The sequence below is a fragment of the Balaenoptera borealis genome (assembly GCF_965194805.1).
Source record: "Balaenoptera borealis genome assembly, chromosome: 19".
In the NCBI taxonomy this organism is placed as follows: Eukaryota; Metazoa; Chordata; class Mammalia; order Artiodactyla; family Balaenopteridae; genus Balaenoptera; species Balaenoptera borealis.
This window is the reverse complement of record NC_138878.1, coordinates 62564439-62578644: the sequence shown is the minus strand read 5'-3', so window position 1 is coordinate 62578644 and position 14206 is coordinate 62564439. Positions and strand designations below refer to the sequence as shown.

The 14206-nt window shown below is 56.1% G+C and overlaps 2 protein-coding genes across 3 annotated transcripts in view; both read left to right on the top strand.

Moving 5' to 3' along the window:
- The window catches only part of IL4I1 (interleukin 4 induced 1), a 39333-nt gene that overhangs the window by 11417 nt on the left and 13710 nt on the right, over nt 1–14206 (top strand). The window lies entirely within an intron of this gene.
- Nucleotides 1–14206, top strand: part of NUP62 (nucleoporin 62) — a 25633-nt gene extending 11427 nt beyond the window's left edge. For both annotated transcript variants that reach the window (XM_082367642.1, XM_082367643.1), the window contains one exon: nt 11491–14206. In XM_082367642.1, the coding sequence (XP_082223768.1) occupies nt 11555–13105 (1551 nt within the window). In that variant the 5' untranslated portion in view covers nt 11491–11554 and the 3' untranslated portion in view covers nt 13106–14206. The remainder of the gene's footprint in view (nt 1–11490) is intronic.

Here is a 14206-nt window from a genome sequence, read left to right as displayed (position 1 = left end):
TGCGGTGAGGTAGAGGGGGAAAAAATATCTTTCAGTACAAGAGAAGGAAACAAAACAGTTCTTGGCAAAAAAGGTAAGGGACCCAGTACCTGAGTAATCCTCAGATCTCATCCAGTCCTATTATTTTATATTAAGAGTGCTTCTAGAATCTTCCTTAAAAATCTACTCCTCTGGTTGTTTCCTGACTTTTCCACATACGTCTAACCTGATTCGTTTTCCCCATGGGGAAATTTGCTGTTTGTCCCCCCACCTGAGCTCCTTCAGGTGCAGGTTTGGGCCTCAGGAGTGAGAAGGAGAATGTAATTGCTCTTTAGCCGTGAGGTGACTTCTTGGGGTAGAGAGAGTATTTTCCAGTGAAAGAAGGAAGAAGAGGGATGACTGAGAACCTCTGAGACCAAGAAGTGTTTAGGTACCAGCTGGAGGCAACCCGAGGAGCAAACAGCCGAGGGGTGCAAGGCAGTCCCCCTGTGAGAGCGTTTCCTCCTCCATCCAGTGAGGATGATGAGCCTGCTTAACATGACTTCTAAGGTATAGTCAGTGAAGAAGCAGAGTGCAGAATAGTGCTCCTGGCATATGCAGCCTTTTGTGTACAGCGGGGGAGAGTGCAAACTGCATTTACTTAAACACATTGAAAATCTCTGGAAAGGGACTTCCCTGGTGGCACAGTGGTTTAGAATCCGCCTGCCAATGCAGGGGACACGGGTTCGAGCCCTGGTCTGGGAAGATCCCACAGGCCGCGGAGCTACTAAGTCCATGCGCCACAGCTACTGAGCCTGCGCTCCAGAGCCTGCGAGCCACAACTACTGAGCCTGTGCGCCTAGAGCCCTTGCTCTGCAACAAGAGAAGCCACAGCAATGAGAAGCCCGCGCACCGCAACGGAGAGTAGCCCCCGCTCACCGCAACTAGAGAAAACCCACGCGCAGCAATGAAGACCCAACACAGCCAAAAATAAATAAATAAATAAATTTATTTATTTATTTTTTTATTTTTAAAAAGAAAAAAAGAAAATCTCTGGAAAGAGGCAAAAGAAACTTAAAAGCTTGTCTGCAGGGAAGAAAGATAGCTGTGTGGGGCAGGGGAGGATCACAGAGACCGTGGAAGTCCCTCTTATACCTTTGGAACATAGAACCATGTGAACAAACTATCTCTTCACAAAAAGAATTTAATTTTCATTTTAAAAAATGACCAGTATGTCATTGGGTGGGTTGGGAAATGGAACACATGTGACACTGTGTCTTGGTCAGTTAGTATGCAGGGACATTTAGGGATCAGTTCATGTGACCAGGACAGGCAGTGAGGCTTTCCACATCCCCTCCCCTCCCCACAGCAGACAGACAGACACACCTCCTGTTTGTCCAGACAGGTCTCTAATGCTTAACATGGGTTCGTTATATTGATACCTGGGAGGGTGAGAAACCTGCAGTGTGCCCATCCACAGGGAGGAACAGGCCCGAGGAAATTAGGGCCGGAACCCCAGGCGGCTTAAGGAGGTGAGAGGGCAGTTGAAAGCTGCATCTGCCTGGTCTCTGTCCCACCCTCGCAGCTGGGGAGCCTTGTGCTGGGGAAGAGAGATGGCCTTTACATGGAGGGGAGCGCTGAGGTTTCCCTGCTGCAGACTGGCTTAGAAAAGCCTCTCTGCCCCTCTCGGGGGCTCCGTTTCCTGTGCCTGGGGTTGGCCGGGCCCACCAGGCAGGGTGGTTGTGTAAGAGCCAGACAGAGTGGCCCAGGTCACCACCGGCCCCCGCCAGGCGACTGCTGGCGTCTTGCCCCACCCCACCTCCCAGCAACCTGGGCAAGTCTTTCAAAATGTAAATCAGATCCTGGAACTTCAGAACTCTCTCGAGGCTTCACGCCGTGCTCTGGTCTGGCCACACTGGCCTCCTCGCCGCTCTGGAGCCTGAGACTCTGCCTTGTCTAAGGTCTGGTTGGCAAGCTGCTCGTCGCTGATCAGTTGATTTCCATTCTTGAAGGGCAGGCTCTCTGGGCTCATCCGTTCCCTGAGGTTTAGAGGGGTTTTCTTTGACTCAAGGGAGAGTAGGGGATCCGATTCAAGAGAGATTTAAGAAGCAAGAGTCAGTGTCTCACATGTTGGTGAGACAACCCAGAGGAGATGATGGTGGGGGGCAGGGGACAGGGAGTCCCTGCACTAACACAGCAAAGGTACCGGCCGGGCCGGGCCTTTGAGCCTCAACGGGCATCACATTTCCCCAGGCAGGGCCGCGCCCAGCAGCGCTGGGCTGGGCTGATGACGACCAGGGGGCAGCGGTTCCCTCAGTCTCTGATTTCCTGCCTTGTCTCTCCCATGTCTTCTCCCCTCCTCTGGTCTCTCTGAGCCCGTGGCCACACTTCCTCCAAGTCTTAAATAAATAGCTAATTCCAAAGGGAAAATGTAGTTGGTACAGGCAGCTCCTGCCCTGCCTGGGCACTGTCTGGGCTCAGCGTTGTTGGCGCCACCAGGTGGCTGTGGGCAGAATGCCAGGAGCGGTTGCTCCCGTTACTTCCCAGAACCGCATTAATTTAACATTTCCTGGGTCCCGAGGATACACCAGACACGGTGCTAAGTGCTTGACACGGATTAGACCATTTCATCTTCACAGAGACTGTATGATTCTGGAGCCGTCATCCCCTTTTTTCAGATGAGGAAACTGAGGCCTGGGGGATGAACTTAGAACTAAGATCCCAGGGCTAGGAGTGGAGGAGCAGGCGCTCGGGCCGACAGGCTGCAGCGCCCACTTGTCGTTGCTGGGCTGTGTCCTGCCGGGCGACTGGCAGAAGAGGATGGGCAAAGTCCTCTGTGCGCAGAGCTCACGGAAGTGCACGGCTGGCCTTCTCATGACCGCTGCAGGCCTGCTGCCCTCCTCCTGGCCCATCAGTGGACTAGACAGACCTGGGCCCCATTAAGGAGCCGTGGCACATGGAGTCCTTTGGCTGGACTCGTTGCTGCCCCCAGTGAAAGAGAGTTTCTGTTACGAAGGAAGGGGTGGATGTGGGGCAGCTGCCTCTGCCCCGGTGGATGAGCCTCGTGGTGGGAGAGTCACTTCTGAGGTGAGGAGGTGACGGGCCGCGGTGGGGCTGGGAGGGAAGCGGGGTCCCGGCTTTGTGTCCGGTGTGTGGGCTGGCTGCCAGTCTGCTTCTGTGACCCGGCCCTCGACCCCACTCCCCCTCAGCCTGCTGCTCCGGCCGTAGCTGTGCAGAAGCTGCCCTGGAGCTGTGTCTCTCCCTCGGCTGCTCGGCCGCGTGTCCGCCCAGAGCACCCCACTCCTCCATTAAGACTTAATTCTGACATCTCCCCCTCCCCTGCCCCAGAAGGAGCTCGATTCCCTTCTTGGGACTAGTGTTCGCCGCTGTGTGACCTTGAAGAAGTGACTTCACCTCTCTGAGCTTCTTTCCCATCCAGGAAGGGTTCAGTGTGCTGCTTGCTCCCTAGTGCTCCTGGCCGGGTACCGCTTACATAGGTGGCACTCAGTAAATGTAGTTAGTATCAGTTCTCAGGCCGTCGGTCAGTCACAATTATTTATTGGGTGCCTGCTGCATGCCAGGCACTGCTCTACGTGCTGGGGGTACAGCCATAAACAAAACAGAGGGAAATCCCGCCCTGTGGGGCTGACACCGTCACAACCGCAAGCCCTCCTTGCTGCTCCCAGGCCACCCTGGCCCTCCCCTCCGTCATACGTGGCCTGTCGTTGCTGGGTGTCACATCCACGCCCCGAAGAGGTCGCCCCAGTGGCCGGGGATGTCTGGATTTTCAGGATCACAGCTGTTCTTTCCCCACTAGCTCCGCAGCTGCTAGGGTCCCGCGATCGCAACACCCCTGTGTCCTCGGCCCCGACGCACAGAGGCAGGCCTGCCCTGGCCCCGTCGCCCCTCCCTCCTGCCCCTTTCTCAACCCCAACTCCAGGATGTGTTTCCCATCCATTTCTCTTTATTGAGTTCCGCCCTGTTCTTTATTTGTCCCCCACCCCTGTATTAGTTTCCTATTGCTGTTGTAACAGGTTACCACGAACTTAGCGGTTTAAGACAACACAAATATTTCCTCTTACAGTTCTGGAGGTCAGAAGTCTGAAATGGGTGCACAGGGCTGTGTTTCTTCTGGACACTCGGGGAGACCCTGGGTGTTGCCTTTTCCAGCTCCTAGAGGCCACCTGCTTTCCTTGGCTCATGGCCCCTTCCTCTGTCTTCAGAGCAGCAATGTAGCAGCTCTCGGAACGTTCTTCCACGGTCACGGTCCCTCTGGCTGTCCTCTTCTGCCTCCTGATTCCACTAAGAACCCTCGTGATTACATTGAAAGCCCACGCAGATAATTCAGGATCATTTCCCCATCTCAGGATCCTTAATCACATCTGTGAAGTCCCTTTTTGCCATGTGAGGTCACGTATTCACAGGTTCTGGGATTAGGGTGTGGACATGTCTCAGGGCTGTTATTCTGTCCACCACACACAACCCCTCCCCCATACCCTTCTTAATCTTTCTTTTTTTCTTGGTCCAAGGCTGAGGTCCCCCCATATTCATTCCCAAACACCCCTGTTCCTGGTGTCTAAGAAAAGGGGCTGGGGTAGGGAGGGAGGGAAAGGAGAGCCCAGGGCTCAGTAACAGTGCCGCCTGCCTGCCCTCCAGCCACACTGGCCTCCTGCTGTCTTGGTCCCACCCCAGGACTTTGTTCTGGCTCCTCCCTCTGGTCTCAGATGCTCTTCCCTCTGGCCGCCTCTGTTAATCCCCTCACCCCTGCGCCGGGCCCCCTCTTCCCCTTACCTTGCCCCACTTGGTCTTTTCTCCGTGACACTGATCCTCTTCTAACACGCCATGTAATTTCTCTGTTGTGTCTTGTTTTCCTGTTTGTCTCCCCCGCTGGAATGTAGCTCCACGAGAGCAGAGACTCCTCTGTCTCATCTACAGCCATATTTTCGGGGCCTTGAATAGTGTCTGTACATAGCAGGTGATCAACAATACCTGTTGTATGAACGACTGTTGTACTGCAAAGAATTTGTGTGCTCTCTGTGACTCCCCCCTCGGGGGACGGACCATTTTTCCTCTCTGTGTTGTCGTCACTGTACACAGGGTAGGACTGAGTAAATGCTAGAGTGAATAAAGTAGATGAAGTTCGGGTTTGGAGAGGCAGAAGAACTAAAGGTTAGTGGACCTGAGCGAAGGTGGAGGTGATGGCAGAGAACCCTGGTCCTCGAAGCTGGGGGTGAGTTGTGTCTGTAGGTGGGAATCCCAGACGCCCCAGGGCCATGCAGGTGGCCGGATGTGGTTTGGAAAATGAGGGCAAATGCGGGGCTGGTGGCTCTGCCAGTAACACCCTCAGTGACCTCAAGGCAGCCACTTCTCACTCGGGGCCTGGGTCCTACGTGGACCAACTACCCCAACTACCCCAGCCGCAGCTGCCCAGTTCCAAGCACCTGGCCCGGGCACACCCTCCCCTCTTCCCAGGAAAAGGCACCACTTCTCCAGTTTTTGTACCTCCCCGCTTGCCCTCAAGCAGCATCAGCTTCTCTTTTAGGAAAGCTCACCCCTTTGGTAAAAGTAGAAAAGCCCTCACAGAGGGCAGAGGGCTTTTTTTGCTTCTCTTTTTTTCACAGCTCACAATAGTGTGTATTTGTTCAGCCATGTTTTATGAGAAACTCCCAAAGTTCTGGTCGTCGGTGGCTTTGTTAACTGGGACAGACCCTGCAGAACTATCTATATAATGGTTTTGTCTCATTTTGATGCAGATATATACATGTCCCAACCTGGGATTCTCTCTTCTCCATCCACAGGGTCCTGGCTCAGGCCTTGGGCTCTTGGCCTAGACCGTCCCCCAGCCTCCTCCCAGCTGCCCCACCTCCAGCCTCTACTGCTCCAGTCCATCCCCCACCATGTTAGTCCCCGCCTCCCCCCGCCTTAAAGTCCCTCTGTGGCTCCCTCAGGATAAAGCCTGGCCATTATCGTGACATCGGTGGCTCTGCCAGCTTCTCCCTTCACATCACGTGGCACCATACATGAATGTGGTCACGGGTCCCCAAGACCACCCTCAGCTTCTGTGATTTGCTGGAAGGACAGATCACAACTCAGCAAAGCTGTTACAGTTATGGTTTATTACAGCAAAACCAAAACAGGTTAAAATCAGCAAGGGGAAAAGGTATTCGGGGCAGAGTCCGGGAGAGACCAGGTGGAAGCTTCCAGTTGTCTTCTCCCAGGGGAGTCACACAGACAGGGCTAATCCTCCAGCAGCAATGTGAGCACACGCGGGACATTGCCCACCAGAGAAGCCTTGCTGTCCGGGGTGGTTTTAGCTACAGTCACACAGGCACCTTGTCACCTTCGTTATGCAGTCTCTAGCCCCCTCACGGGGCAAGCTGATGCCGTGTGGCCCAAGGCCCACCTTAGAGAGACTCTGTCAGGCAGGATGGTCCAAGGGCTTGGAGGTTCCCTCCCCAGAGCCGGGCAAGGGCCAGCCCTCTCTTTGGAATGTGCAGGGTTCAGCCCTGCCCTGTGCACGTTCTCCCTCCAGCCCATGCCGTTCTCCCTCCAGCCCATGCCGACGGCGCACTCAGGCCCCAGAGCCACACCTGCTGGTCAGCCTCTCTCTGCCTCCACCCGGGCCCTCCTCCCTGTCTCAGGGCTGACCCCTCGTCCTTCAGCGCTCAGCTCAGGCATCTGCTCCCACTACCTGTGACCCAGCCTCGCCCCTGCCTGCAGCCCTGGTACTGAAACCGACGTTTGCTGCGTCTCTGGCTGCCTTCAGGGTTTAGGTCATCTTCCTGGGCCTCACTCTCCCCATTCGTCAAATGGACTTGCTTTCAGGAATAAGTGAGCCGTAACACACAGGGTGGGCTGGATCAGTATGTGTTCACCACTCTCAGTAGGTCCCTGGCATCCGAGGTGTTGGAAACAGATGAGGCGTTTAATAAATAGAGAACCGTCAAACCAGACAAGGCCCCACGGGAGATTGTTTTTCTTGTGGTATAAAAAGCAAAGAGCTTTCTATAAATGCTTTTCTGAAAAATTTTAGCTGCAGCTTATAAATAGCAGAAGCTCTCTCGAGTGAGGTCTTGAGAACTGAGGCACGTGGGTGTAGCAGTTCGGATGCTTCTGGCTGCTGGCAGCAGACCCAGCTCGAGGTGGCTCTGCAGTGAGCCGGGGGGCGTGGGCGTCTCTGAGCAAGAAGGGAACTGGTGCAGGGCCGGGCGCCGGTGGTCCCGGAGGCTTAGGCACTTGCGGTGGCGAGAGTGAGAGGCCTTTCTCGGAAGCCCCCAGAAGAGCTTTGTAAAAAGGCCAAGGTCATGATCCCGCCCCTGGAGAGAGACTGGTGTTGGTGATCTGATCAGCTTACATTTTGAGTGTATGTCCCAGGAGGTGGTGGGTCGGAGGAAGCCAGTTGAGGTCTGCTGGCTCAGGGCGGGCGGCCCCGGGCGCCTCTCCCCAGAAGCACATGGCTGTGTGGAGGAGACCGAACAAAACCAGGGGTCTGCGGTGGAAGGTGGAGGGGCAGCTACGTAGGCAGAGGGAAGAGGAGACAGGACTGGCGGATGCCTTCTCTGGGCCAGGCACGCGGCCCCTCAGCCATGACCTTGTTTATTCTTCAGCGTGTGAGGAGAGTATCCTCATTACAGGTGGGAAAGCTGAGGCGCAGAGCGGTTCAGGAGCAACCTGCGCCGGGACCCACAGCTAGTGAGTGGCGGGAGCAGAGTCCCAGCCCGGGTCTCTTCTTCAGGCTTAGAGACCAGCTTCGTGCCTGAAAGCAGGGAGCCGTCTTGCAGCTGCTTTTAAATGAAAGGAAAAGAAGCACATGAGGGTGTGGGGTGGAAGCTGGGGTGCAGAATAGCGGCCATGCCCCCAAAGCAGGGCTGCTTGCCCTGTAACCGGGATGGCGGGGGGTGCGCATTTGATGAAGTAGAAATGCAGAGGGCTTTTCAGTGCAGGGGCGGGGCTCTAGGGCCCACCGTGGGGTGGAATTGCAGGCTACTTCCGGCTGAGCCTCTCCTCCCCAATCTGTGCGCTGGGGCCATCGTCCCGACCTCCTCGTAGCACAGGTGTGAAGTTGGCTGAGGAGGGGGTACGTAGCACAGTGCTGTCGGGGCCGGGGTCGGCTGCCCCAGAACCATGCTCATTTCGACGCTGGAATGGGTCATGCAGCCTGAGGCCCGCTGAAGAGTGGCAGCTGACCGTGAGTTCGTGTTAAACTTGAGGTCAGCCACAACCTCCAGGTCTTTTTCCTGGGCACTTCACAGCTGGATTCACGCCCACCTCCACCACCCCCCCCACCCCCGGCCTCCCTTCCTTCCTCTCCAGCTTCGCCCCAGAGTGACGGCGCAGTGCGTGCCTGTGCGCAGCGACCGAGGCCATCAGCACCGCACCCAGCTCCCTCCCGGCTCGGCCATGCTTCAGCGTCGCAGGGGCCACTCCCGCTCTCCTGATGAGGACGCTGAGTCTCAGGGCGCCCTAGGGAGTCACGGGGTCCCCCTTCGTATCCGTCAGACACTTTCTACTCCCCAACTGTATTCGTGTCCTATGGCTGTTCTCACAAATTATCACAAACTTATTAGCACCTGAAAACAATGCACGTTTATTCTCTGTATTTACGGAGATCAGAGTCCAAAATCATTCTCACTGGGCTGAAATCAAGGAGAGCTGGTTCCTACTGGAGACTCCAGGGGAGATTCCATTTCCTTGCCTTTTCCAGCTTCTAAAGGCCACCTGCATTCCTTGGCTTATGGCACCTTCCTCTATCTCCAAGTTAAAAATGCGTTACTCCAGTCTCTGCTTCCATCTTCAGGTGGTCTCTTCTCTAGTCAAATCTTTCTTTGCCTCCATTTTATAAGGACACTTATGGTGACATTTAGGGCCCACTGTTTAACCCAGGATTATCTCCCCGTTTCAAGATCCTTAATTCAATCACATCAGAAAATTCCTTCTGCCGCATACGGTAGTATATTCCCGGGTTCCAGGGAGTAGGACATGGGTGTCTTTATTTTTTGTTATATATTAAATTTTTTTTTTTTTTTTTTAATTTATGGCTGTATTGGGTCTTCGTTTCTATGCGAGGGCTTTCTCTAGTTGCGGCAAGTGGGGGCCACTCTTCATCGTGGTGTGAGGGCCTCTCGCTATCGCGGCCCCTCTTGTTGCGGAGCACAGGCTCCAGACGCGCAGGCTCAGTAGTTGTGGCTCACGGGCCTAGTCGCTCCGCGGCATGTGGGATCTTCCCAGACCAGGGCTCGAACCCGTGTCCCCTGCATTGGCAGGCAGATTCTCAACCACTGCGCCACCAGGGAAGCCCCCTATTATATATAAATTTATTTATTTATTTGTTTTTGGCTGCGTTGGGTCTTCATTGCTGTGCGCGGGCTTTCTCTGGTTGCAGTGAGCGGGGAGCTACTTCTTCGTTGCAGTGCATGGGCTTCTCATTGCAGTGGCTTCTCTTGTTGCGGAGCACGGGCTCTAGGTGCGCGAGCTTCAGTAGTTGTGGCACATGGGCTCAGTAGTTGTGGCTCGCGGACTCTAGAGCGCAGGCTCAGTAGTTGCGGCGCACGGGCTTAGTTGCTCCGTGGCATGTGGGATCTTCCCAGACCGGGGCTTGAACTCATGTTCCCTGCATTGGCAGGCGGATTCTTAACCACTGTGCCACCAGGGAAGTCCGACATGGGTGTCTCTAGAGGACCACATCTTTGGTCCTGACCTGGCATGGTGGTATTTACACATGCCGGCTCCCCTGCTTCCTTGAGCCCAGCCTGTGGTGTCCAGCCCCTCCCCACACCCAAGGCACGTTTGGGGCAAGACAAGGTGTGATTGAGCACCAGCCTAGGGGAGGTTTGTTTAATTCAGTCTCCCCATCTGTCCCGCTCGAACTGTGATTCTAGAATCTGGCTACACAAGTTCTCTGGTTCTTCAGAGTATATTTACACCCTGTAATACGAAGGTCTCTTTCAAAAACCAAGCTTATCAATTATGTGTCTATTATACAGATGGAATGAACATTTGGAAGCTACTGCAAATTAGCAAGGAGACCATCCACCTGTAGTCCCACCAGCCAAAGACAGCCCCCAGTCACATGTCAGTGTATTTCTTTCCAACTCTCTTTGTTCAGAGTAGTTCTGTTTTTCCACAGCTAAGATCACACTGAACTAGTAAATTTGCATTCTGCTTCCCTTTGTTGTCATTTCCTGCATTTCTTGAATATAGTTAGAGGCCGTGTCAGTGGGTATAATGCAGATCTTCCCTTATATTTGATACCTAATTGATCCCCTAGTTCGGTGCAGGGAAATGCCCTGTCACCTGGTGCCCGCGCTGGGTGAGGAGCTTCGTGGATCAGGCCCATGGCCTGGGGTCAGCTCCTGGTAGGTCACCACAGCCCTCTGAGCCCAGTTTCCTCATCTTGGACGTGGGGACATAACCCCTGCCGCCAGACAGTAGTGAGAGATCGTGTCCGTGAGCAGCCCGCCTGAGGGTTGGTGCTCAGCGTGTGATCACTCGCACCCACTGACCTTTTCCTCTCCGAGTCACCTTTGACTTTCCAGCTAACAGGCGGCTCTGCTCAGGGCTTTTTCAGTTAGAAATTATGGAACTCAGTCAGCTTAAACTGAACAGGGGCGTGCTGGCTCATGGCGCTTCTGAGGAGGACGGAGTGGGGCAGGTGAGCAGGACTGGATTTCCTGGGGCTCTCGCGCTCTCTCCCCCGCCCTCTCTCCTGTGCGCTCTCTGGTGGCAACTCATCATCTCCCGGTGCTCATCCTCTGTGCCCTGCACCTGCAGGTGGAGGAGGCCCCTCTGTAGCACCTGGAGAGAAACCCGGGGGAGATCTCTTGGCCAACTCGCATCTCCATGTCCCCTTGAACAAGTCTCTGCGGCCGGGGGTGCCAAGCGCTCTGATTGAGCACTCGGGTCTCATGCCCACCCCTGAGTTAGAAGGAGGGTGAGGGACTGCGCCAACATTCCCTCCATCCTCCTAAATGGTGTGGGGTGTGCACAGAGGGGGCCTTTGGCACCCAAGGCCCTGGCGTACGGCTCAGCTTCCTGGGGCCCGTCTCTCTGTGAGGTCCAGAAGGGCACGTGGGGTGGCACTGTGCCGAATCAGCCTACCCCCACCCACTTGCAGTCAGCAGGGAGGCCTGCGGAGCAGGTCCCAAAGGTGCTTGTGTGCCTCTAGCCCCGCTCGCCAGAAGCGCCTCGAATCCGACCTCCTCCTCAGGGGCTGAGGTCGGTTCAGGCGCCCGCTCTTCGGCCTTCCCCTCCTTGGCAGCAGGGCTCCCACTGGTGCTGGCTGTGGCCATGAGCGGCCCAAGCACCTCCAGCTCCTAGTGCCTGACCCCCGGGACGGGCTGTGCACCCCGGTCCTTCTTTCCTAGTTCAGCAGGGCCCGGTTAGGCTACACGTTGAGAAGAGGAAGGGTGGCTGTTTAATCAGAATTATCGAGTCCTGCCACCCTGCAGACGGCTCCGTCGTGCCGCCGAGGTTGCCTTTCCAAAACCGCCATCTGATCATGTCACTTCCTCTGCTTTAAAAAATCTCTCCAAGGTTGCAGACACCGGTGGATTTGCTTTGGGAGCCGGAGTAGCTGCTGCCACAAGAGTCTGGAGCCATGAGCGGGTTTAATTTTGGAGGCACTGGGGCCCCCACAGGCGGGTTCACCTTCGGCGCTGCAAAGACAGCAACAACCACGCCTGCTACGGGGTTTTCCTTCTCCACATCTGGCACCGGCGGGTTTAATTTTGGGACTCCCTCCCAGCCAGCCGCGAGCACCCCTTCCACCAGCCTGTTCTCACTCACCACCCAGGCTCCGGCGACACAGACCCCAGGATTCAGTTTTGGAGCCACAACTCCTACAGCAGCAGCAACTGGATTTTCCTTAGGGATCAACAGCCCAAAGCTAAACTTGAGCGGCGCGGCTGCCACCCCGGCCACGACGCAGCCCAGCGGCTTTGGGCTCGGCGGCAGCACCCTCACCAATGCCATCTCGAGCGCCGTCACGTCAGCCCAGGGCACGGCGCCCACCGGCTTTGTGTTTGGCTCCACCACCACGTCTGCTGCCCCGTCCACCACACCTGGGGGCTTCTCGTTCACGGGTGGAAGCACGTCCCAGACCGGGACCTCCGGCTTCAACATTGGCTCCATGGGGAGTTCGGCCCAGCCCACGGCCCTCACCGGGCTGCCCTTCACGCCGGCCACGCCAGCGGCCACTGGGGCAGGGGCCACACAGCCGGCTGCTTCCACACCCGCCGCCGCTACCACCAGTGCTGGGCCCTCGCTCTTTGCCTCACTGGCAACCGCTCCAACTTCGTCTGCTGCCACCGGGCTCTCCCTTTGTGCCCCAGCCACCACGGCGGGGACGCCCGGAGTGGGGACGTTGGGCTTCAGCCTGAAGGCCCCTGGAGCAGCTTCCACCGCCTCCACGGCGACGACCACCACCGCCACCACTGCCGCCACCGGCTTCTCCTTGAATATAAAACCACTGGCTCCAGCTGGGATCCCCAGCAACACAGCGGCCTCCGGGACCGCCCCAGCCGGCCCCAGTGCAGCCACCGGGGTGTCCGCCAGCCCCGCCATGACCTACGCCCAGCTGGAGAGTCTGATCAACAAGTGGAGCCTGGAGCTGGAGGACCAGGAACGGCACTTCTTACAGCAGGCCACGCAGGTCAACGCCTGGGACCGCACGCTGATCGAGAACGGGGAGAAGATCACCACCCTCCACCGCGAGGTCGAGAAGGTGAAGCTGGACCAGAAGAGGCTGGACCAGGAGCTCGACTTCATCCTGTCTCAGCAGAAGGAGCTGGAGGACCTGCTGAGCCCGCTGGAGGAGTCGGTCAAGGAGCAGAGCGGGACGGTGTACCTGCAGCACGCCGACGAGGAGCGAGAGAAGACCTACAAGCTGGCCGAGAACATCGACGCACAGCTGAAGCGCATGGCCCAGGACCTCAAGGACATCATCGAGCACCTGAACACGTCGGGGGGCCCCGCCGACACCAGCGACCCGCTGCAGCAGATCTGCAAGATCCTCAACGCGCACATGGACTCGCTGCAGTGGATCGACCAGAACTCGGCCCTGCTGCAGAGGAAGGTGGAGGAGGTGACCAAGGTGTGCGAGGGCCGCCGCAAGGAGCAGGAGCGCAGCTTCCGCATCACCTTCGACTGAGCCGGCTGCCCCGAGGGTGCACAGCGGGGCTGGGGACGTGAGTCTGTCCCGTTGGGGGTTGCAATGAAATACGTGTTTCTTTCTTTCTTTCTTTCAAACAGTCGTGCTGTTGAGAGAACTGTTCTGCAGTTTGACTTTCCACCATAGCGAATAGAAAGGATTCTCAGCGCTCCGGTCCAGGCAGCAGCCTCGCAGGTGTGGTTTCTGTGTGTATCGCCTGTGTGTCCTAGACTCTCTCCATCTACTACGACCACCCGCCTCCAAGAGCTGGAGAAGCACTGAGCCGCCTGAGAACCACCTGTCTCCCAGCCGGGGTGCCACGCGGCAACTCTGTCCAACGCACAGTCATAGGTGCAGGGAGAAAAGACTAAGGTTGAAGAATCTCCATCCTCAAGGAGCCAGCAGCCTGGTATAAGTGTAACCAGTATAGAGCAGTGACTTGTGAATGGAACGGACAGTGGGACATAGAATTTCAAAGGAGGAAAGATAGGTCAGATGAGGGACTTGAATGAGGTGTTGAGAAAAGAGGTCTCATCTTGCCTGGCTGACACACCTCGTCCTCGTCTCCTTATCTCAGGCTCCACCTCCTCCGGGAAGCCCTCTCAGCCACCCTGAAGCTGGGTCAGGTGGCCGTCCTGCATCCTGCGGGCCCCACACCACACTGAGCTTGCGAGCTCACATCTTTGGTTACACTCGTCACACTGTATTGTGCCGACTGTTTATTTCTCTGCCTCGCCGTTAGGTCGTAAGCCCCTGTGGGCAGGGACTGTTTCTTGTTCCCCTTGTGTCCTCGGCACAATTCCTGTCACACTTGTCAAACAGATGAACAGAGATGAAACCAGCATAAAACATTAGTCCACAGGATGCCTGTTGAAGTGGCCGGGGTGCCAGAGGCGGCCACAGACTTGATTCTGAACCTCCCAAAGCCAAAGCAAACCTAGTCAGTTGCAGTGAGATCCACGGTGTCCAGAAGGCAGAATCCAGCCAGCTGTATCCCAGGTGTCTTTTGTATTTGTCTTTACACTCTGCTGCACTCTCTGAAATACCTACGGCTGTCTTTTGCTTTTCTAAATAAAATAAAGTTTATAGTGGAATAAAAAA